Source organism: Astyanax mexicanus, chromosome 18, assembly GCF_023375975.1.
Source record: "Astyanax mexicanus isolate ESR-SI-001 chromosome 18, AstMex3_surface, whole genome shotgun sequence".
In the NCBI taxonomy this organism is placed as follows: Eukaryota; Metazoa; Chordata; class Actinopteri; order Characiformes; family Acestrorhamphidae; genus Astyanax; species Astyanax mexicanus.
Window position 1 is genome coordinate 28,888,748 of NC_064425.1, and position 21,159 is coordinate 28,909,906.

General features: G+C 36.4%; 1 protein-coding gene across 2 annotated transcripts; it reads right to left on the minus strand.

Annotated features, from left to right (window-relative positions):
- Window positions 1–806: 806 nt before the first annotated feature.
- LOC103026958 (nitric oxide synthase, inducible) lies at window positions 807–19,258 on the minus strand. 2 transcript variants are annotated; one of them, XM_022680525.2, is made up of 26 exons: window positions 19,189–19,258; window positions 18,947–19,065; window positions 14,387–14,488; window positions 13,670–13,818; window positions 13,411–13,573; window positions 12,327–12,418; window positions 12,080–12,221; window positions 11,810–11,949; window positions 11,289–11,463; window positions 11,092–11,193; window positions 10,797–10,991; window positions 10,539–10,624; window positions 9,843–9,987; window positions 9,391–9,495; window positions 9,243–9,292; window positions 8,975–9,149; window positions 8,752–8,872; window positions 8,456–8,534; window positions 7,896–8,080; window positions 7,205–7,371; window positions 6,890–7,100; window positions 5,890–5,977; window positions 5,636–5,757; window positions 4,123–4,271; window positions 3,172–3,363; window positions 807–1,523 (listed from the first exon to the last, which is right to left on the minus strand). In XM_022680525.2, the coding sequence occupies exons 2-26, from the start codon at window positions 18,998–19,000 to the stop codon at window positions 1,485–1,487; spliced, it is 3,228 nt and encodes a 1,075-aa protein (XP_022536246.2). In that variant the 5' UTR covers window positions 19,001–19,065; window positions 19,189–19,258; the 3' UTR covers window positions 807–1,484. The 2 variants fall into 2 exon arrangements, with proteins under 2 accessions (XP_022536246.2, XP_049322946.1); XM_049466989.1 differs by lacking the exons at window positions 18,947–19,065; window positions 19,189–19,258 and adding an exon at window positions 16,512–16,846.
- Window positions 19,259–21,159: the final 1,901 nt, after the last annotated feature.

Consider the following 21,159-nt stretch of genomic DNA (forward strand, 5'->3'; position numbering starts at 1 on the left):
TACCACAAATTTACTGTTAATCAGAGGTGCCCAAAAATAGTACCAATAAAAGTACAAATACTTCTACTCTTTACATTTTCACACAATTATCTGAACTTTCTACTCCTTACATTTTAAAAATAGCCTCATTACTCCTATTTAATTTCAGCTTGTTTTCATTCCGGCTTCGTAAAAACATATCCAAATAAATCTCTCCATCCAGATTGAGTGAATCTGATTATGGCTGGATGAGAAGTATAAACATATACCATTCTGACACCTTATTGGATATGCAATCCATCACACCTGCACATGTCATGCCCCCAATTCCAGCAAGAACATAGCAGATGTATGTAGCCTAGTTTGAAGATGATCCATGCAGAGACTCAAGAGATCCAGAGCGAAATGTCCCAAATAAGCTTCTTTAATATATTCACATTCTACTAAAATACATTAATTTGCCATGGGCATATATACAGCTGAAACAGGGAGCCTAGTGCACCCTAAATACATCAACATTAACATTTTAATATAACATTATAGTCATTATGGCTTTTAGAAAAATGTGTTTCTTAATGGTATTTTTTCCAATTACATTACTTTTACTTTTATACTTTACATAGTTTTGAAAGCAGTATTTTACACTTGAGTAAAAAGCTTGAATTGATACTTCAACTTCTACAGAAGTATTTTAAACCCTATTATCTATACTTCTACCTGAGTAATGAATGTAAATGCTTTTGATCACTTTGATCTAAAAGCAGTTTGACGGTTCAAGCAGAACCACTATTTCTATTTAACATGAATGAATGATGTCCCGAAGTAGAAAATCTTTAATGCAATGCTTTATTTAAAATTAAACATTTTAAATAATACATCTTACAGACAGACGTTGTTAGAGAGTATAAGTTAAAGATATTATTAAGAGTAGTTCAGGGTATTTTACTTTTGCCCTGATTCTGCCCTGGATAGGCTACACATAGTTATTTTATCATTACAATGGCATACATTAAAGCCTGGATAATCAGACAAACACAAAACAATATACACTTTTCTTTACAAGCAATAGACTTATACAAAGCACATGATAATAATATAGAGTTATACAAACTGTGTTAGGAATTTTACAGAGGAAAAGTCTGAAGTGATAGTATAATGGGCCCAGTTAAAAAGTCAAAAGCTTGCTAATGTATAGGAAATATCATATCATGTCAAATAAAAATATACAGACAACAGCAGAAACAGAACTAAAATACAAAATAGAACGAAAATGACTATACTAATTCCGAAATAGTGCTTATATATTAATTTAGCAGTATATAGATTATGAAGTTTGTAGGCTATGGCTTCATCTTGAAGCTGAAAACACAAGATTTTGCGACTGCTGGAGGAAGCTGTGCAAGAATAAATACATAAAAAATAACTTTATAAAAGCCTGGTTTTAATAATGACCTTTCTTAGGTTTTAATAATGACCTTCCTTAGATCTTCTGACAGGTAGCAGAGCTATGCTCCAAAGATGTCTTCATGGTATCTTTTCTCAGCCTGTTGAAAAAAAAAAAAAAGTTAAATTAAGTTTATACAGTATAATAACCCTATTTAAGTATATAAAAACAATCATCTGTCTGTTAGGAGACCCCTGGTGGCCATGGGGCAGCTGCTCATGATGCCCAAGATATAGAGTGGGCTCTACATTTGAAGTGCACTGTGCTGAATTGCCTGTGTCTAATAGCAGCATGACAGTTCAATAAATGATTGTCTAAAATTTTTTTATTGATCCTCACTGATTCATTAGTCCTTATCTAATGGTTCTGAAATCATTTTATCTTGTTTCCATACTCATAAACACCACATGACGCCTCCAGGAAGTCCGGAGTACAAATCTTCAGCATTATTTAAGGACCACTCTCACGCTCACACCTCACGCTCACGCTCACACCTTGCCATTGTTTGATTTCTCTGTGTATGATCTATTTTCTGTGTTTTTCGGACTAAGATTTTTGCCTACGCCCGTCTATTGGATTTATCTCGTGTATAACCTGGACTGTGTTTATTACTCTGCCTTTTGCCTTTGCCCTGTGTTTTGGTTTTACCTAGACTGTATTATCGACTCTATATTTGCCTGCTCCCTTTCTCCGCTTGCCTGTGTATGAACTCTGGACTGTCCCCCATTTATGGTATGGTTTCTCCCTGCTATCCTTCATTGGTTTTGTGCCTGCTTTTGTTCATAACCCCTGTACCATCTCAGCCTTTTAATAAAGTCTGTAAACTCTGTCCGCACTTGTCTGGTCCTGCCTGGCCCTGACAGTTTTCCTCACAAGAAATTTGCATGTTTTAAAGATTATTTTTAGATTATAGTACTGTTTAAATGAGGATCAAGACAAGACAAAACTGTCAGCTTGATTTAGGTTGTGTCAGTGTGTCTTTGCTATCATAACGACGGGGAAAATACACCTGACCTGCTAGTTCATGCGGCCATTTACGAGAACAGCAATGTTATTTATTTTGTATTCTGTTTTTAAAAAAAAGCTTGGTTTGCAATCTTTTTTTTAGTCAGTGGCGCACCTGTGTTTTCCGTTGGCAAGATAATAATACACCAGAAATTTACCTGAACACACCTCATTTCCGGACCACCACCCATCAGCGTAGATATATATATATATATATATGTATATATATATATATATATATATATATATATATATATATATATATATATATATATATATATATATATATATATATATATATATGAAAACAGACTGTTGCCAAAAGCTTTAAAAGTATTTTTCATTATGAATATTAAAAAGTAACTGTAGCAATTGACTCTATTGTCCAGAGAAGGCTTTTTACTAGATTTGTTGGAGCATTGCTGTGAGAATTTAGTTGAATTCAGCTCCAAAAGTGTTAGTGAGGTCAGATGCGCCATCTTTCCAGAGAACAGTTCTGTCACGGCTCTACAGCTCAATGCTGGAGGGTTTACACCCCTTTAGCCCACACCTGGCATTTAAGTGGTGCCAATAGATTCTCTACAGGGGCTAGACAAGCTTTGTGTGTGCACTTGCACATCTGTATCAACAATAGGTGCAAATTTAAGTAGCTAAATACAGTCATTAGGAGGACCCATAGGGTAAAAAGTCTACCAGTACGTATGAATTTCCGCAGAAACGTCAGTAACATCATAAGTGGGCACCTTTAATCGTTCCAGGTATCCCCCAGCCTCTGAGAAAGGTACGCCCAGCTGACCGGCCACAATATCCTGTATGGTGTGTGCCACTTCCCGGGCCATGTTCATGCCCCCACAGACGTACACATGACCAGCTTTCTGCAGGGCCTGCCAGACCTCCTCACTGAGCTGCTTCTTCAGGACATCCTGAACATACACCTGCGTACAACAATAGAGCAATAATTAGGAACAATAGTATCTGTAATAGTAACTGTACTTTTTATTGTGTATTAAATTAATAAAAGAAATACCCATTTTATAAAATGGATAATTGCATTAAAGTTACAAAAAATGTTGAACTTGTGTTTTAAAGCAGGTTCTGATATCGCCTTTATTCCACGCAGCTGTGCTATTTTAGGCTCGACTGCACAGTTTGATGAAAACATGTTCTGACATAAGCTTTCACACTTCTCAGTTGGGGTTATAGTCATAGACCCCCTATAGGGACAAATCAAAGAACTGTGTAATGGTTATCTGGGTATTTCCATTTTAAAGCTGTGGGATATTTGACTCACTGTTTTCTAAAAATTAACTGAATTCTACAGTACAAAATGTGCAAAAAGACTAGGCACATATAAAAAGTGAATGAAAAGATATTTATATGTGCAGTGAGCATTTATTTAACCATTAAAAAAATACAAATAATTAAATTAATGTCATACTAACATGTCACAAGTAATCAAAAGATAAAAGAGCTCATTAAAACATCTCCAAAGCTCTCCTCATGAGATATAATAGCAAACCACTTGGTTTGGTAAATCAGTGCTTAGTGCTGTTAAATAATTATCTACTATATTTCACATTCAAGAAGAGCATTGTATTGTGTTCATTTGATTTCAGGACAAACCCCAGCTTTATTAATCGTGATATAAGTTTGGCTGGTCATTGTGGTGTTAGGATGTGAAGTGTTAGCAGTACCTTGGGGTGTCCAGGCTGGCGAGAGTACGCTGGAGTGATGCTCTTCAGAGTGCCGTTGTCTCTCATCTCATAAGTTTCTTCTTTATACAGATGATCTGTGTCTGAATCACGGCAGCCAAACACCAGCATCATTGGACTCTCTTTCAGACCTGCAGTAACAAAAGATTCTCCTGAATCTAATGACTAACCTTATTGTTCGTTGATCACACTCTCATAACCACATATATATATATATATATATATATATATATATATATATATATATATATATATATATATATATATATATATATAGAGAGAGAGAGAGAGAGAGAGAGAGAGAGAGAGAGAGAGAGAGAGACCACTTAGAAACGATGAGTTTCTTTGATTTTACCAAATTGAAATCCTCTGAAATCAAGAGGAAGATGGATGATCACAAGCCATCTAACTAAGCTGAACTGCTTGAATTTTTGCACCAGGAGTAAAGGCATAAAGTTATCCAAAAGCAGTGTGTAAGACTGGTGGAGGAGAACATGCCAAGATGCATAAAAAAACTGCGATTAAAAACCAGGGTTATTCCACTAAATATTGATTTCTAAACTCCTTAAAACTTTATTAATATAAACTTGTTTTCTTTGCAATATTTGAGGTCTGAAAGCTCTGCATCTTTTTTTTTATTTCAGCCATTTCTCATTTTCTGCAAATAAATGCTCTAAATGACAATATTTTTATTTGGAATTTGTAAGAAATGTCCGTAGTTTATATAATAAAAAAAGTTTTTCATTTTAGTTAAACATATACCTATAAATAGCAAAATCAGAGAAACTGATTCAGAAACTGAAGTAGTCTCTTAATTTTTACTGTATACATTTTTATAATGCTGTCAAGTGATAAAAAAAAAAAATCGACCAATTCGTTATATGCATCTGAATTAATCACATTAACCTCTTTTTGCTAAGAAAGTATTCCGAATGTACCATTCATATGAATTTTAGCTGAATAGCAAGTTAATAAATAAATATCTGGCATAGACCTAAAAGCTTCCTGTAATGAACACCAGTCAGTAACAGAACACTAAAACACTAGTGAACACACTAGAACATTAGACTAATTTTTTTAGAGTTTGATGCACCTTGATTCACTGAACAATTAAAAATATATATATTAAAAATGTTATTTCAGATATGTCTTAAAGACCTCTTTTTTATATTAATAGCTGAAATATGTTGCTCTGTAATAATAAAACATACATGCCCTTCCTAAAATGCTTAAAAATGTTGATCAGCATGATCAAGCATGAACAAAATCAACTGCAACCTTCACTATGATGGTCAAGAGCTGGTTAACCAGCTAGGGTATGTTTGTGTCTGAATGACTAGATTGTCAATCCCCTTTAACATCTTCGATAAGATTAAACCACCTGAAACCAGGAACCAGCAAACACCTCGTCTTGAACTGCATTTTCCAGCAGATGTTTGATTTGATTCAAGCTGTCTGAAATCTTTAATATTTAAGATTTTAGGTCTGCAAGTACCTTTCTTTTCCTTGTCATGGTAGCGCTGTTGCCAGAAGCTGCGGAAGGGGGCGATGCCACTGCCAGCTCCAATCAGGATAGTAGGGGTGGTAGGGTCTGGTGGAAGGTGGAACCCACTGGATCTACAAGCATAATAAAATTAATAAAAAGAAATTGCTGTTTAATTAATTGATGCCTAAATGCGGTGTTGTTTAGGACCAGGCCTTATCTATGACCAGAAAAGCAGCACTTAAAATACAGAAATCTTCACGTACCCATGAATAAAGCATGGAACCGTATGTCCATCTTTAAGAGTGTTGAGCCATGTGCTGCAGACTCCATGATGAAGAGGACCCTTTCCATCTGGAGAGTGAAAAGACATATCTTAGAACTGCTTAAGAACTTCTATGTAAGGCCATTTATATAGGCATATATATCATTGCTCTCCAAATAGAAACATATATATTTTGTCCATTTAAACCCTGCAGCAACAGACCAAGAGAAATCGGAAGTACTAAAAACAGTTACTTTGAAAAACTCTCATTTTACAATAATATCCATTCAAATAATATATTTTTGTTTTATTTTTTAAGTTCCCCAAAATTTGATGAGGTAAATCTCTAAAATAGTGTTGATTTTATATACTCATAAACAACATTCTTGGCCATTAATAATGCTTTAGAATACTGTTAAAAATAGAGATAAATATAAATATCTGTCACTTAAGTTTGATAAAATACTTGTCTAATCGTCTCTACTGAATAGCAACATGAGCTAAGTGGTTAATAATATGGTAAAATGATTAAATCACAATATTTAAAGACATTGTCATGATGCACCATTTCTATCGTAATAATATGATACTTAAAAAAATAAAAACACCATTATTCACCTCAGTATTTTTTAAAATGCTGTTCAAAGCCGTTCAAATACTGTCCAATACTTAGTACAGTGATTTATTTAGTTTTTGTTTTAACAAAAAATTAAATGTGCTACATCCCATCGAATTACACAGGGTTAATTACACTTGTTGTAATATAATTTGGAGTCTATATGATCCAAATTAAAAGTAGATTCATCACAACAGCAAAATGTATCATAATCCAATACAATATTGGGATTTCACATCCTTACATAAGCTGTTATAAATAATCAAGAATTGCTTTTGAAATAATATTTTTTCTCCATGCTTATTCATGTGTTCATGTGTAGGCACCCTTCAAAAAAAGAATTAGCAGCACCAGCTTGAGTATCAGTGTGCAGATTCATCTTTACCTTGGGTTCGATAGTTGACCACAGACACAGTGAGATGAAGCTCATTAGGGTGAAGGTCAGGAGAAGAACTGAGGGAGTAGAGGCGGGGCTTCATCGGGGGCAGCTGGCTGAGGACGAAGGCTGCAGAGACCTCCAGCGACGGGAACTCCTCCAGAACCTCCAAAAAGTTGGGCTTACGGAATTCCTTCCATTCTGAGTAACTCTTAAAGTCCTATAAAAAGATTTCACCACATGAACATGATTTCTACCATGTTTAATCTTCACAAAAAATAAATTATGTTCTGCTTGTAGATAAAAAATCTGGACTTATCTTACCGAAGCTAGAGCCAGCAGCCGCTGACAGTCATCTTCCTTCTTGGACACTTGTGAGAGTTTGCGCAGGAGGCCTTGTGAAGGTGGAGTGGTGATATCCAGAAGGTATGCAAGAGCCTGAGTCAGGGAGCATGCTGGGAGACGTTCATCCTTCTGCCATCCCACACCTCCTACAAGACACAACAGAAACAATATAAACAAAAAAATATATATCCCACTTGTTATGGCCCAAATTAGCATTGTTAGGATTGTCCCAGGTTAGCATTGTTTGTGATACAATGCAACAATTCATTTTACAGTAGTTTTCACATCAAAAACACCATGAAAACTTCCACAGGTTGGTAAGCCGGACAGTACTGTGTGTTTGGCTGATTTAATGACATGTAAATTAATAAAACAATGATTAAAAAGTGATAATGAACTATATAATTCTATTGCTTTAACTACAGTTAATATGTGGTGCAGCCATCTTGGATTCTAAAGACTCTCCAGACTTTTCCAGTAAGAAAATCGTGAGACTTGTGGGATTCCTGCAGTTAAAATTTTGTATGTAAAACTTTAAAAGTTTAAATGGATTGCAGCAAAACCTCAGATGATATAGCTACCAAATGCCATACTCAACAGTTGCTAAAAAAATGAAGCATTTATTGGCACTTGCATCTATATGTCAAATTTATAGTACTTAGACTCTTACCAGAATTTGCTTGGTACTCAAGGTGGAGGCTCTGATTGGTGGGAGGCACGCTGGGGATGTGCTTCAGGATTCCAGTCACCAGCTCAGGTGAGTTCTCTGGGAAAACGCCCACATGGTCTCCGGGAGCATAATTTAGCACATCCTTTGCTCCATGTACCTCCAGCTCCACCAGGATTGTAGAGCGTCTGAAAACAATGGCGAGGAAAAGATCAGTCGATCAATGGAAAACTGGAAGTTTAAGCTAAAAAAAGAATCTGCTTGACCAGCTCAAGCTAAACAACCAGCATGAAGATACATGACCAAAATCAGATACAACCCAAATACACTACAGCCAACCAGTTTGGCTGTTTTTTGTTTTTTTTTGTTCCTTGGATGATTAGTGTTTTTAACCACCTTGACCATCAAAGACTTTATTCATTCTAAAGAATAGCTTAGACATCCATAAACAGTATCTAGCTAAATCTAGTTTGTTTTTTTTTGTTTTTTTTTGCAGTACAATTTGGGGTGGCATCAAACTGAGTACATGTATCTAGTAGTACTATCTAAAACTCAGAGCAGACCTTGACTGAGAGCTCTGCAGGTTCTTCCTCCTTTTCAGCTTCATTGGGAACACAGTCTTAGAGTGGAGGGCTGAGAGAGCTGTGAAAAGACATGTAGGCTCTAATTATTTATGACCAATTCAAGTACTGAAAACCTCATAATCACTGTGTCCACATAAGCCATTTGTAAAAGTCTAATTCAGTGCTATATGGCTAGTGAAAGATTGGCATATATTGTTCTATATATTGGTATAACCAGTAGAACACAGTATTTTGTAGTATTTTAGTTGTACTACAGACAATGTTGACAGTGTTACCAGAAATGCAGTCCAAGGTGGAGCTGTCAGGCTGAACTCTGATCTTCTGAGGGTCCCAGCTGTCTGTTAGACGCTCAGCTCCTGACAGTTGACCCTCAATGCCAAACTCCTTACACACAGCCTGTAGACCAGAGAAATGCCGGTTTTAAAAACAGTCAAATGCTGTTAGTTTTAAATGTGGCAAAGTTTCTTTGTCATAAATAGTCAATACCGCCTCACCAACCTTAAAAGCAGTGCAGGCCCAGGCAGAGAACGCCTCATCCTGGCCATTCAGCTCGTCACCCTCTCCTATGGGGGTCACACACTTGGCTCCCAGCTCTGCAAGCTTATCATCCACAGCATGAGCAAACGCACAGAACTGCGGGTACATCCGAGAGCCCAGGCCGAAAACACAGTACCTGTGTGATCGAAATAAATATTATAAGTAAAATAGTTAGAACATCTAGTGTTTTGTGATTTAAACCTTTGATCCTGCTCTGGTTGATACTGACCTGAGGTTGTTTTTGAGTTGTTTCTTACCCATGAGCTTCTTCTGGAAAGTCTATAAAAAAGAAAGAAAATAAAATCATGATGTCAAACTGATCTATCTTCATGTTAAAGAAGAATAAAATGATGAATGTGAAGCAAACTGGTCCATACCTCTCCATTTCCTGGAGATTCCCCATTGCCAAAGGTGCTGGTCACCACTATCAGAAGGCGTTCTTTCTCAAGATCACCAAATCTGTAGTCCTCCATGCAGAGCAGCTGTATTGAGAAACATTAAATTGAAGTAAGAGTTGGATTTGTTTTCAAAAATAAAAATAGACAGACACCCCACTTCTCCTGCAAGACAATATTCTGTAAAATGGGACACACATCATGCTCTTTTGCACATTTTCTGTGAGTAATTGATTGATTGATTCATAATGCATCAATTCATTTTATTTTGCAGGTCCATGGAACAGAGCTCAAACACAGGGAATATAAAAAGGCAATTTCTCTGCCTGTTGTGCCGATGGTGGGCAAATTTCTGTAAGACATGTTTAAGTAAGTTTACATGGTTAATTCTTTCTTTTGTATAGCTACTTATATACATATGACAATTCTCTTACCCTGGGATTGAAGGCACAGCTCAGCATAGACTTAAGCTTTTTGGCAAAAGTCTGAGATTTTCCAGTTTCAGTCGCATATAGAATGGTGCAAGGGACTCTGTTCTCTAAAGCTTTTTGCATGAGAATTTGAGAAAAGACCACAGCCCTGCAGAGCAAGAAAACATAGTTACCATAGCAGTTTTTTAAAGATCTCCTTTTGTTGAAATCCACTTTTTCTTGTTCTTTGTGAAATACTACAGGTCTCTCTGAGTTGTTTATGGATGATACATATGAAACTATTCTTCAGCCTTTCTTGTCTGCAGTTGCTAATAAAAGAAAATCCTCAGAAAAACAAGTCGATCAGGAAAGGCTCTGAAGTTCACATCAACCAGGGAGTTCATGACATCGCATACCTCGGCTCGGGACCGCCCATGGACAGAACTGAAGCTGGGCTACAGCAGAAGGAGCTAGCTAAGCAGGAGTTTATAGCTCTGTTTACATAGCTAGTTAACGGTAGCTATCTTGTATAAGTAACTGTAGGTTTAAATCGGATCTGAGCCAAATTCTGTCTTTCTTCAGAGAACACTAATTCAGTGATCTAAAGCAGGGCTAAATAGAAACACCAGAGCACTTGGAAACAATTAAAGCACATGGCTTTAATTAATACTAGAGACCAAAACTAGACATTTTAAAATTACTGAAAAAGGAATGTCTTACTTTGTCAGTGCTCCAAAGCTAATTCTTTTTCGCTTCTTCAGTCCTTTCTCCTCATCTTTCCAGACATGTGTTAACCAGGGATCAGTCTTCAAACAAAGATAAATAAAATAAGTTAACACCAAAATACATACACCATGCTCTAAACTGACTTTATTTAAGATACAGGCCTTTCCAATTTGGATTACATAACCCGACCATAACCTGAAGGCACTGTTTTGATAAAATCTCTTTCTTTAAATGATGCAGAGTGAGTGATACCTGGTAGTAGAAGAAAGGGGAGAGGATGTAGCTGATCATCTCCTGGTGGAACACTGGGGTAAGAGAGCCAGACATGGGCGGCACCAGCCAGATCCAGTCTGCAGGACACCCTCCTCGCAGACGCACTTCAGTCTCCATGTGCTTCATGAAGGACTCGGCTGCAGAGTGGTGATCGGTGATGGTCACCTTATTTTTCTGAAGCACAGAACACAACAGAGGATTTATTTTACAAATGAACCTCATACTATCTACCCATCTTCAATTTTCAATCACATAATAAATGAGAGTTTTGTACCTGAAAACTATGAATCACAGCAACATTAATGGCAACCAGAGCTTCATCCTTCCACAGTGAGGACAACTTCTGAGTTTCCAAGCCCATATAACAGCCAACCTTCTATAGAACACAAAGCAACAGGAGAGGGACGCTCAATATCATGACATAAACTGCTTTTCTTCTCTATATTGTAATAAATGAATAACTATAATGACCTCCAGAATGTTGTAGCGCTGAGGATCGCAGAAGTCCCTCACTCCAATCTCAGTGCCCATGTACCAGCCATTGAAGGGGCAAGCTGTAAACTCAAGACCACCAATCTCCATCAGCATGTTGGCCACTGCGGGCAGGGCGTACCACCGGAGGTTCAGATCTTTGAACCACTCGTAACTAAATGAAGAACATAAAACATCAGTGTTCATATTCATACACTACATACAGGTACAGAACTCAGATGAGCCATAAAACTAGCAACACTGAGAGGTGAGGTAAAAACATTGATTATCTTCATCTATTGTGTCATCTGTGAAGAGGTGGGATCTACATACTAGACAAAAAGTGAACAGTCAGTTCACTAGAAGCTGATGTGTTATGAGTAGGAATTAAATTACAGGACCTGCTGCTAATATATTGGTGCAAAATGGCCAATGGACGAAATGGGGGCCTACATAAAAATTAGGCAGGCGGTGCTAATGTTATGGCTGATAGCATAACCAGATTCACAAATGGTACTTACTGAGGATGCTCCATTTCAACCTCCAATATCAGTTCTGGCGGAATTTCAAACAGTTCAGGATCTTCTCCATTAGCTTGCAGGACCAGTGGCAGCACATCAAAGAGCCCATATTTTGGTGTCCATCCAAGCTGGATACAAAGCTGATGGAATGCAGAGATGTAACATTTCAGTAAAGTAAAGTAAAATAATACACAAGACGAGATGGCTCTGTATTACATGATACATCAACAAAACTAATATTAGTTGACATGTAACTTGTAATATAGATACCTCCGTGAATTCCACACTGGCAGGATCCCCAACCACACTACCATCCTCCATCTGGTAGCCGGCATATTTTATTAGCTGACCGTTCCAAACACGGAAATCGTGCTCCCCATCTGTTCTTTGCGGAAACACAGTGATAGCCGATCTATAATAGAAACATAATGAATAAAGACAAGAGTTAAACAAATGTCCAGACATGAAACTTCATATTAAATCCGCCAATAGATCTTAATGCTCAGTTGTTTTGTACCTTAAATTTCCTCCATTTGTGGCAAATTTCAGATGAGAGCACATGAACTGGAACATTTCCTTGGCAGTCTTGCAATGGCGAGCATCAAACAGCTGTAGAAACGACACAACATGTTTACAGTCACGTGCAATCAATGCATTACTTGGTAGACAGTAGACTACAAGTAGAAAGTGGGATCTTCTGAAAGCAATGTATATTACCAGCTAACATGGTTCCAACTGGCTGCTAAGATGTTGCTAGGGTAGAGTGGATGGTGTGGTGCAGTGGATAACACCACCACCTGCCAGTGAGCTACCATGTGGGAGACTGGGGTTTCATTCCAGGTCTGGGTGACAATGCCTTTGTTACACTAATAAGAGTCCTTCGGCGAGACTCCTAAGACTACATTGGGCCACCGCTGTAATTGGAATTACATAAATGTAAATGTAAGTGTTGGGTTAAATGCTTTTTGCTTGTATTTTTCTTTATGTTCTTGAATTTCTGTACTTATGTAAAGCAGATGCCAATTGTGTGTAAAAGACTTTGCCTTGGTGGTAAAAGTGTTGCAAGGTGGTTGCTAAAGTGTTTTGTAATGTAGCTGTGGGGGGTTGGTTGAATGAGAGCTATGAGGGTTGGGTTAGTATGGCTGAAGATGGGCCCCTGCCATAATGATTAATATGTAGTTTAATGACTGTTGGGACACAAAAATTATATGACCTAGGCATTAACTAAAATAAATAGGAGCAAATGGAATGAACAAGGAATAACATTAAAAATACATGACTGCCCTAAAGGAGTACATAAGGTTGGGTGGCTGCCAGGCAAATGAAACTCTAGGCCTTGGGCATGTATGAAAATGAATAGGAGTAAATGAGTGGAATGAGGGATAAAAACAACTATTAATGCAGGACAGAACGGCTATTACTTGGATATTGGAGACCTGCATTGAAGGAGTACACGTAGTTTGGTGGGTATCAAACAAAGGCAAAATTAGAAATTAGGAAATGTGGGTGAAAACAAACAAATTCAAACTATAAACTTTCTGGGAGCCTGTCCTACATTAAAGACAATTTGTATCTGTTAAATATCAGTAATTGTCTTATACCTGTAAATTAGCCCACTGAATCCGACCAATGCACCTTGGCGCGTTCCTCCATGCCTGTTTGGCTCCAAATGCCAGCTCTTCAGTGGTGAGCTGATAAGTTCCTGTGGCATCGATTTCCTGGGCCACCTCATCAACACGGGCCAAGTGCTCCTCAATTTTAGACCTGCATCAGAGTATAACAATTAAATTTACTGTAAAATATTTAAACTAAAAACAATTAACCTCCTCTTTAATCAATAGACTATTAGTGCAGGCCTACGTTTTGAAGGACTTATAGTACTGGTTGATGAAGTCAATGGCCTGAATGAGAAGCTCATTAGGTCCTGGTGGGGTGTTGGCAGGGGAACGAATTAGAGTCTTTGGGTTCATGACTGAGCCTTCACACACTTTGGGTTTGCAGAGCTGATTCTGGAGGAGAACAGAAAAATATATATTTTACCAGTTGTTTTTGAGAGTTTTCAGGAAAACATCTAAATCATAATTTACACAGCCATAAAAAACTGTAAAATGTAAATATCAAGACTCCTGTGACAAATTGGCAGTCTACTGTCCTATCAAAACAGCATGGTTTAGCCTGTCTACATGCAAAATCAGCTTGACCAAGCTTAATCATCAGCAGGATGACTAAGTCTGATCCAGGTGGTTGACCAACATGATCAACATAACCAGGTTGGACAACCGCGATAATCAAGTTGACCAATAGTTTGTTGTTGACCAACAAAAGACCACGCTGGTCGAAACATAAACTGTGCTGGTTAAGATATGGATAAGCAACTTGCTTAATAGCATAGGGTATCTTGGTTTTTGACTGGAAGACCAGCTTTGCAACCAATCATAGACCATCTGAAATAGACCATCTGAAACTATCCAACAAAAGCTGATTCATTCACTTAAAAGGACTAAAATCAGCATTTTCATACATCAATAATACTTTTAGCTTTACACTCCACATTCCAAACAGTATAAGAATACGTACCTTGATGGCTCTGTGATAAAGTGTGTCTTGGTGGCTGGACCCATTCTGAAAGTTCTTCATTTGCATTGCCATCGGGCAGCGACTGACCTTCTTCTCACTTACCTGAAAAAAAGTGTTGAAAATAATGCTTTTATGGTCTTTTTTCTAAAATGTATAAAGGTTTCTTAATAAACATTTCCAAAGCCAAACTTTTATTTTCCTTTAAGATAAAGAAGATTAATATATATATATATATATATATATATATATATATATATATATATATATATATATATATATATATATATATATATATATTCCAGACCTGAAGTGTGAAGACAACCACAATTCCTCTCATCGTCTTGTTTAAAACCAGTAAACGTTTCCCCCTATACATTTTTTTTCTAGATGTGAAGAGCAAAGACAATGACGCCCCCTCTTATTGTCTTCTTTTTAAAAACCTGTAGATGTTTCTCAATACATTTTTCCAGATCTGATAAGCAAAGACTAGTGTGAGGGAGATCTCACTAGGAGGGCTAGTACGTTTTGAATAAGCAGCAAACACTTCCGTATGTCAAGACAGAGAGGCATAGGATGGTTTAGGTGGCTTTATGGATTTGGCAATTAGCAGTAGTATTACTATGAGTCTTCAATAACAGAGAAAATACATAACAATATATATATATATATATATATATATATATATATATATATATATATATATATATATATATATATATATAATATTATATTACAATAAGAGCAATTACAACATAATTGTAGAAGTGCACCAAAACTTCATTTCCATTGCTATGCCAGCTTTACATTTCTACCAAATGCATCTCTTTCTGTTCTGACAAATTGCCTCACTGAAATAAAATCCTGCATGAAAACACAACAAACTTCCAGCTCACCATTGACAACTCAACAATGTCTCCTTCCTCACACGTCCGTAATCTTGGAGTCATTTTTGACGGTAATCTTTCATTTGAAAATCATGTAAATCAAATCACAAAATCTGCTTATTTTCATCTAAAAAACATTGCACGCCTTCGTCCATCGCTTTCCTTTTCTTCCGCTGAAACCCTGATCCACGCTTTCATTAAATCTAGATTTGACAACTGCAACAGCATTCTTTACGGCACATCTAACAAAATCCTAAATAAACTTCAATATATTTCAGAACTGCGCTGCACGTCTCCTCACTCGTTCTCCCTCCCGCGACCACATTACACCTGTCCTCCAACAACTTCACTGGCTCCCTGTCACTCATAGTATTCAATTAAAAATTATTTTATTTACTCACAAAGCTCTCCATAATCAGGCCCCTCCCTACCTCACTGACCTGCTTCATTATCATACTCCTTCCCGTTCACTTCGATCATCTGACGCCAATCTACTCTCCATTGGTAGAAACAAGCACCGGACCTGGGGCGATAGCTGCCCCCTCCCTGTGGAACTCTCTCCCAAAACACATCCGCGCCTGCTCTGATCTTCCCACTTTTAAATATCTCCTCAAAACTCACCTTTTCAGAGCTGCTTTCAACGCATGATGCAACATTTCTATGAGCCTCTCCCTTTTCCTCTCCTCTACTTTACTTCATCTGTTTTTACTTATTAAATTTTTAATTTTCTATCTTTTATGCATTGATTGTTTTGCTTTATTGATTTCTATTGTATGGTATTGATGATGTTGATGATGATGATGATTATTTTAATATGTATTGTCATATTGTGTTTTTTTTATGCAATGTAAAGCGTCTTTGAGTTTCCTGAAAAGCGCTATAAAAATAAAATGTATTAATATTATTACTATAATTCCACTGCATAGCATTCCTATTATTTAGTTCTAAACTAAATAATAGGGAGTTAGCACCACCTTATGGGCAAAGAAGGTAAAGGCAATGAACTCTGCAATCTAACTGACTCCGGAAATTTACACATACAACACTGTTAACCAGCTCAACTACACCATAAATAATTCAGTATGCAACACGGTATCACAAATATCAAGGAATAAGTAAACATACACATATATGCAGGTAAATATACTACTAAACTTTTAATCCCATGAGCTGTAAAAGTAGTCGCTAAGTAACTAACAGGAATTAAACCAGTAGCTGATAAAGGAAAAAGTCCAGCTTACTTTGTGTCACAGACTCAAAGTGCAAATCACCACACTCAAACAACTCAGGAACTATAAGGCTTCTTAGGAGGAACATGTCTGCCTAGTTCCTTTCTCCTTCCTTCACTGCACATTGTTGCATGACCTACTTTCAGCCAACACCCTGATTGGCTGAAGGGCTTAATTACTGGACCAATCAGAAGACTGGTTGTCATTTTCTTTTGTTTACAACAGTAAAAGTTACTCAATAATTTTTCCAGACGTGAAGAGCACAAAGAAACACGCTCTTATTGTCTTTTAGAAACCAGCAGATGTTTCTCAATACATGTACAAAATGACGTAAAAATGTAGCTCATGGGAAAACTCAGTCTAAAAATAGTCACACTGTAAAACAAACAAACAAAAGAATTACAACATTAAAAATATTAAAAAGTATTAATTAGATTTTATATTTTCCTTATAGTTTTTTGCTTTGTTTTAAAATGGAAGAATTTACTTTTCATTGAAATGTGACATGATTTTAATAAGTCATATATGTGTTTTTTTTTTTACAGTTTTAAATGCCAGTTTAAAATATAATAATGTGTAAAATTGCTTTACATATTGTTGGGAAAATCAGCACTACCCTCAACTGCTCCAGTGCGTTCCCCTTGATTCTTTTGATGGAAGCCCAAAGTAGAGTGGATAGAGAGACAGGATACTTAGATCTTCAGCAAATTAGCAATTTATTACAACAGAGCTCTGGGAACCCCTTCCACTCAGACAGAGTTTCAGTAGAAGAAGTTCAATGATCCTTACATTTGCAAGACCTTATATCCCCAAAACCCCACCCATACATACTGTGCAAAGGTCAGTTAAGCGGTTCCTCAGCAACTGTTTCGAACTGATTAAGTTAAATCATTTATTGATTACTACTGTTTTCTATGTTTCCTCTGGCCTCATCTCTGCTGCTTAGGCGCCGACTTCTGCATTACATACTACATACTGGACATTCAGTTTTGAGGTGTCAGCCTAACTGTCCTTTGCACACTCACCCACATACACAGTTCAGGTCAAATATCCAGAAACAACTCACTAGTTTCTTGACACTTGAGTCAGCCCAAACAAGATCACTCACATGACACTTCATTCTCTTAATCATAATCAGGTTTTTGGATTACATGTCATTTTGTCTGATCAGCTGAAAAATACCTTTAATATTAATATTTACTGTTTCTTAACAATATCAAATACTTTTTATAACTGCAAGAAAACACAGGAGAACTATTTTGTAATTTTAATGTATTGTGACAAAGAAGTACTCCCATGATGCATATAAGTCTATATAAAAACTACCTGAACCTGTAAAAAAGCTTCCTATTTCTTTGCTCTAAGGACTCTTGGTATTGGGCAGTTTATAGTTTTTAAATTAACAGTAACATGTTATCAGTGTACACATGATTTACATGATCTACAGAAAAAAATATATATATATATTTTGTGTTTTTTTTAATTATTATTTTGATTATATTTTTTGACTGGGTTAGTTTGACTGTTTAATCTAACAATAACGAGAAAAAGTATAACATTTTATGGCAGACATGTAATGGCACCTGTCCTGTCACAATTTTTTTTAAATCTTGATTTCAAATTAATATTTTACCTTAATATCTCTGATTATTTTACTTTACTTAAATGTACTCTATTTAATATTTTATGCACTGCATATTGTTTTAAAACACTTTTTGTGCTTATTATTTTAGCTTATTTAAGGCTGTGTGTTAAATAAATTATAAACAATTGAACATTGAATTTGCTTTATTTTCTCGATATCTAATTATTAGTAAAATAACACGTTTTACTTGTGGTCCATCACTCTCAGGAGACTGTACAAGACATCACATCTTCACCATATGAACAAAAGCATTGAGACACCTGCACATTACGCGTATAGAAAATTTTATGAATCTTTATAGATAATTCTAAATCCATAATCATTCGTTTGGGGTCGGTTCCCCTTTGCAGCTCTAACAGCAGGTGTGGAGCTCTGCAGTTATTGAGTGTTGGACACTTTTTTTCTGCTCTATGCTCCTCAGCACTTGGACCACCCGCTCTGTAACTCTGTTTTCCTCTGTGGTCGGACACTTTGTGGTTCCTAAAAGTTGCTGTGGTTCCTAAAAGCTTCCAATTTTCAGTAATAACCACTTACAGCTGAGAATAGAATGTCTAGGAGGAAATATATTCCTCCAGTCTCCTACTGTGCCATCCTATTACACACAGTACCACTCTGGAGTTCAGAGGGCTCTTTACAACCACCTATACTTTTTTACCAATGTTTTTAAAGGCAGACTGCATGGCTATTATTCTTTATGTTAAACACCTGTGTTTCTACGGCTAAATGAGACACCTTAATTCAATGGTTAAGAACAGTGAATTGTAATAGTACAGTGTAAATCAGAGTTGAATTATTTACTCACCTTAGTATTAGCCTTTGCTTGAGGCAGCTCATTCTCAACAATCGTCTTTCCCATGATTACTAAAAATCGTAGTTAATTTTACCGTGTTTTTCTTACTTGAAAGGGTTGATGTTGACAAGCTGATAAAAAATAGTAAGCAATTAATATTAACAGAAACTAGAATAACAACATGGTAAATTTACATGTTACTTAGACTAAAATAATAATATTGAAAACCTAAATATTCAATGAACATATTGTACCTTTCCACCGTTCAGATAGCAGACGCTCTTCCTCTGTGATGGATGGAAGCTGCAGCGCTCTACAGTGAAGGTATGTTGAAACCTGGGACCTTTTATAGTTGCACCTTCTCCAGATTTGGGGCAGGTCAGGTTTTGTCTCATCCCAGTTGGCATCATTCCAGCTGAGAGGAAGAACTTTCAATATTAGGTCTTTGGTTCCTGATTCATATGATCTAACCCTGGAATCTCTGCAACAGGCTCAATTAGTTTCACTTCTTTCCCACAACCGAGGATCACTGGTCTTCTTATTCTTTACAGATTTAACTGTGTAACTACAGATACTGAGAAGGAATATATATTTATCTTGCTCACACAATACATCTGAAAAAAAAAAAGTTAAAAAAATATTTTCATGTTTTTTATTTTTCAACTTTTTGAACAATGCAAATAATGTTCTTTACATATTGTCAGTAAGTGTTATTTAGAGCGATGCCATAGAAGAACCATGTTTGGGTCTCCAAAGAACAACTTAATTAATTATTTATCAGAAATACACCACCTGGCAATAAAAAGTCCCTACCGAAAATCAGATGGTCACCAAGAGCCACCGCACTCTAATATATTGTTTGACCGCCTTTACCTTTGACCGCTGCACAAAGTCTTCTCCAGCACATCCCAAAGATTCTCAATGAGGTTAAGGTCTGGACTCTGTGGTGCACTCTCTTAATCCATGCATGAAAATGATGACCTCCTGCTCCCTGAATCACTCTTTCACAATTCCAGCCCCATGAATTTTGGCATTATCATCTTGGAATATGCCCTTGTCATCAGGGAAGAAAAAATCCATTAATGGAATAACCTGGTCTACATTCACTATATTCAGGTAATCAGCTGACCTCATTCTTTCAGCACATACTATTGCTGAACCTAGACCTGATTACTTGCAGCAACCCTAGATCATTTTCCTAGTTAAATCCAGGTGGCAACTTTTTTTTTGGCCAGGCAGTGTATGTGTGTTTAAAATATTTACAACTTACAGTCTTTTTGTAAAAAAATCTTTAATTATCATTACTGTTGGACCACAATCTTGTCTGTCTATTTTTTTTTCACATTTTCCATCTTTTAGTAGTTCTTTACATTGTACAAATGTCATTAGAAGTTGGCCAACATTAATGCATTAATTTTTACGTTGGAGACAAATTGTTGTTTCGGCAGATATCATCATTTTCAGGAAGTTCACTTAACAATTAAAAAACCTTTACTTATAATTACAAGCAATGTAATCATATTTCCTTCCTTGTAAGTTTGGACTGTTTTTCTGTTTGTCCATTTATGATTAACTTCTACATGTTACAGAACTTGACATTTTCACATGATGTAAAACAAAAATCCAAACAAGCCAGTAGAATATTTGTGGCGGGAAGCTTTCTTTTTACAAGAATTAATTTATTCATCTCGGATGAGGTTGCTGCATTTACGGCTCTTGTGAAAAGCCTATGACATAATCACTTTTATATGAAAAGGCTGTTACGTAATCACCTGTATCCCTGTGTGTAAAAGCTATTTATAGAAACGATCTTCCATGTAACTGTGTTTTCCTTGCAGTGTCTTCTTCCTGCTTGTTAGTTGACAAATTAACATACTTGATAAAGTCAGATAAACCTAGATGAACTGTGATACAAAATGTCTGCTGATTAACCTTTTACTAAATACTTTAATGATAAAAAGCTACGGTCCACTTAAACTTCCTGTGGCTGTAGTCCTTTTTAACTTCCTTATTTCCTTATTCCTAATAACCTTATTCTTTATATAGCCAGCCAGAAGGAAACTGGTGATATATTACTAGCTGTTCTGAGCTATTTTTCTTTAAGGAAGAAATGCGTTCTCTCATTCATGATCAAGACAGGTGACAGATGATTTTATACCACAAGTGTGTTTACATAAACCTACATGCACTGGGATAAATGCAGAAAATCAGAAATCAGAAAATTA

What these genes read in the sequence shown, in the direction of transcription:
- LOC103026958 (XM_022680525.2), bottom strand. Translation starts at nt 19,000, where the DNA reads ATGGGAAAGACGATTGTTGAGAATGAGCTGCCTCAAGCAAAGGCTAAT. An exon ending in GCTGTGCCTTCAATCCCAGG is followed by an intron (nt 9,496 to 9,842) that starts GTAAGAGAATTG and finishes TTCTCAATACAG; the next exon opens with CTGCTCTGCATGGAGGACTA. An exon ending in GGTCAACTATCGAACCCAAG is followed by an intron (nt 5,978 to 6,889) that starts GTAAAGATGAAT and finishes TTCACTCTCCAG; the next exon opens with ATGGAAAGGGTCCTCTTCAT.